Source organism: Etheostoma spectabile, unplaced genomic scaffold, assembly GCF_008692095.1.
Source record: "Etheostoma spectabile isolate EspeVRDwgs_2016 unplaced genomic scaffold, UIUC_Espe_1.0 scaffold123, whole genome shotgun sequence".
Taxonomy (NCBI): domain Eukaryota; kingdom Metazoa; phylum Chordata; class Actinopteri; order Perciformes; family Percidae; genus Etheostoma; species Etheostoma spectabile.
Genome location: NW_022605572.1, coordinates 400,879 through 404,290, shown reverse-complemented (window position 1 = coordinate 404,290; position 3,412 = coordinate 400,879). Strand labels below are relative to the sequence as shown.

The following is a 3,412-nucleotide window of genomic DNA, read 5'->3' as shown; positions in this document are numbered from 1 at the left end:
TCAAAGAACTGGAAGACTTTTGGAAGGAAGAATAGGCGAAGATACCTTAAACAAGAATTGAAAGACTCTTGGCTGGCTACAATAAGCGTTTCCAAGTTGTGATACTTGCCAAAGGGGGCCCTACTTTTTTCCTCAGTGCATAATTTGAGACATAAAACCATGCATGTGTATTGTATGATGCATTGGTTAATATTAAGCTGTAAGGTTATAACTGTGAACGTAGCAGTACAATGTGTGTACAGTTTAGTACACACCCAGTCCAATTTCCACAAGCTGATTGAAAGGGAAGTTTTGCTAATGCCAAATTTTTTAAAATGGTTTGATAAACACTGGCCCGAGAGGAGCCTACAGACCTGAGCCAGGACATGCTGGTTGGACGACATCTTCCGGCTGCCTAAGGAACTTCTCCAGGAAGAGTTGGAAGAGGCTGCTCCCATGATGACAAGCTTCTATACTCTCCAGATATTTCTAACAGTATTTGGTTTTGTTCTGTTTTTCCATACCTTTTGAGGTCTTCAGGCTTCCCCCATCCCCCAATGAAGAGTTTGGTGAGGAGCAGCCTTCTGTAAAATACATCAAGTCGGCTCACACCCATGGACCAGCACCTGGCATCTACACAGACAGACAGACAAAACAAGACAATCACTGAGCCAAGTTAAAAGTGTTTGGTGTAAGATTTGAGCTTTCATATAAAACTGTAATGTACTGTATTATAGACCCCAAAAGCACAAGGAACTGTTATAAATTACCGTATGTATTGTATGTTTTAAGTTATGGAAGACAAGATGCTGTATGGTCTTTCAACAGACTGTTATAAACAGTGATGACGTGTGGAAACAGGTGGTCACTGAACTAAAAAGAACTTTGGACCACAAACAACTCTTTGCTCGGAATATACTGACTTTGTGATATACTATACAGCACTTTATGAAAGACTTTTCTGCACTTAACGAAAGACTCTTTGCACTGGATGCACTTTTCTTGCTTATTTTGCACTGGTCCGTTCATTAGTTAATTTTGTTGTTTTTTTTCTCTCTCTGGTATGATATGCTGCCTGCTGTAATAACTTGTATTTTCTAAAAAAAAACTAATAAAGCTCTATTTAAAAAAGACATAACAGAAGGTGAATTTCCCAGTGATTTTTCCTGTTTACTGTAACATTAGCATAGTTACTTATTGTAACTATTGGGTTAGACTTTGTGATCTCCCACTATTGGGATGGGAGATCACAGAGTCCAGCTGTGACAGTGTGTCACTGTGCCATGGCAGTTGCTATGGTGTCCCCGAGTCTGGAACCAGGATGAGCTTGTGCTTTCTGGTGCCACTAGAATGGCCGGTAAGCCCAAGGGGGTAAGCCTCTCCTCCCTAAGCGTAGCTTGCCATTTTAAAGATACAAAGTACTGACCTGCCGGTAGCATTCCATTGACCGCCATTCATTTTTACGTCACTTTGACAGCAAATAACTTTACATCTGAAGCGTTTAAAGACCATTTGTCCATTATTTATTTCTAAAGAAACACGACAATGTATAAAAGCACAATTACCTTGTATCTCACGTTATGGTTCCGTAGCAGAATTTTTTGTAAAAATAGGTTAATGATTGTGTCATAATCAAGCAACTTGCTGTTGCATGACAAATCACTGTATTGCCAGCAGAAGCTTGCACACAGTTACGACTTACATTAGCTGTTTAGGTTTAATTACTAATGTTAACTAGCATTTTAATTAGCAATAGTTGTTGCCTGTGCCTATGTTATCTCCTAACATATACCTACGCTTTTCGTCTCTGCAAGATTTGGAATGGTTGAGATTTCTCTTGGCACAGCTACCAGACTTACAACTTTCAGACAGGTTGCTCACGTCACATTTACTGTATGTCGTCAAGCTCAGGCTGCACAGTAACGCTCAGCATTCATTGGAAAAATGCTTCTAATATCCTTCACTGGTCTCTGTCCAGAACAACGGGATCTGTTGGTCCATTTCTTTAACTGTCTATGTTTAAACCGCCAGGAAATCCGCCATTTTGAATTCAATGTTGTCTTTGGCAATTTCCACATGTCGTACTTTAACAAACTCCATTTCATCCGATCAACTTAAAATTTGGTCGGTGCCATCTTAAGATGTGAAAGATGAAAAGTTATTAAAAGAAAAACTTTTGGTCATAGGGCATGGCCATGGCAGGGCGGCCAGTATTTCACAATCGAAACAGAAAGAGTGAGTGTAAAAAACTTTTCAGGATTCATAAAAGTCCAACCCTAACGACATCTACAGGCCGATATTGGTTCAAAGACATAACGCCCCCTCGTGGCTGGCTAAAGGAAATCCACCTGGTACCCTATGAAAAAACATCATCCGATTTACATGAAATTAGCTAAGCTAAAAATCATCTTTCCTTTGGACCTTACAAAAAAGTCTAATGTGAAAATGGAAGTCCATGCTTCAGTATGAAACTGTCATCCTTTGACACAACAGTGTGTGTCACAAATGTATTATCACACTTTAACGTATCGTTTAGTGTGGACTTTACACCCTAACTTAAGAGAGAAGATAACAGAGATAGCTAGTGCAAAGTGCTGCTGGTTCCTCACGTTACAACTCTACAGCGGCGAGTGTAAGGCGAAAACATATATGATCTCGCCTCGCGATCAAACTTACGCGATTAAAGCGTCTCAAAGCCAATGACATTATAGCACACAGTTCTGAGACAGGCTATAAAACTTTTTTTGCATGCTGTCCGAAGTTGAATGTGTTGAGATACTTAAATGAGCTAAATTAGCCTTTATCATTTATGTTTTCAGACGACGTAGACACAAAGTTAACAGAAACAGTAACGTTACCTCCGATTGTACACAGACGTTTGTTATCCTCGTTGTAGATTTCTTGGCACTGCTAGCTAGCTAGCTAGCTAACAGCTAACTGCTAACTTTACTGGCTACTGGCCCTAGAGAAGAACCAAACAATTGATCCTGTGCAACATATGTCATCCCACATTATTTTTTGGCAAGATCCGCCCTGCGTAGCAGCCCTTTCTTTAACTGTCTATAGTAGCAGCCCGATTGGTTATGGTTATGCATTGAGTTCCTTGCCTCGAGTAGAGGTCAGGATAGCCCATTGGTCAGGACCTGAACAAATCAGATTCCGCAACCTCGCGCAAACACGGTAACCAGGCCAATCCTAGCACTTGAATAGAACGTAGGGCGGGTCTTCTTCTTCTTCTTGGAGGATTCCGGCAGTGCCAGAGGTCTGCGCAGAATCGATCACCGCCGATCGGAGCCCGTTGCATGCCGGTTAGATTTGTGTGTGTGTTTTTTTTTTTTTTTTTTTAAATGCCATCTTTATTGCAAAAAATACAAAACAGAACACCAACGACACACGAAAGTAAAAAATACAAACACAAAAAACATAATAATAC

At 40.4% G+C, this 3,412-nt stretch overlaps 1 protein-coding gene across 6 annotated transcripts in view; it reads right to left on the bottom strand.

Annotated features, from left to right (window-relative positions):
* Window positions 1-3,110, bottom strand: part of abhd18 (abhydrolase domain containing 18) — a 25,019-nt gene extending 21,909 nt beyond the window's left edge. For 4 of the 6 annotated variants that reach the window (XM_032510631.1, XM_032510629.1, XM_032510632.1 and 1 more), the window contains exons 1-2: window positions 2,838-3,107; window positions 504-612 (exon numbers count right to left, since the gene is read on the bottom strand). In XM_032510631.1, coding sequence (XP_032366522.1) covers window positions 504-595 — 92 coding nt within the window. In that variant the 5' untranslated portion in view covers window positions 596-612; window positions 2,838-3,107. Of the gene's footprint in view, window positions 1-503; window positions 613-2,837 lie in introns of all 6 variants that reach the window. The other 2 variants (XR_004331023.1, XM_032510633.1) reach the window with 1 other exon arrangement.
* Window positions 3,111-3,412: the final 302 nt, after the last annotated feature.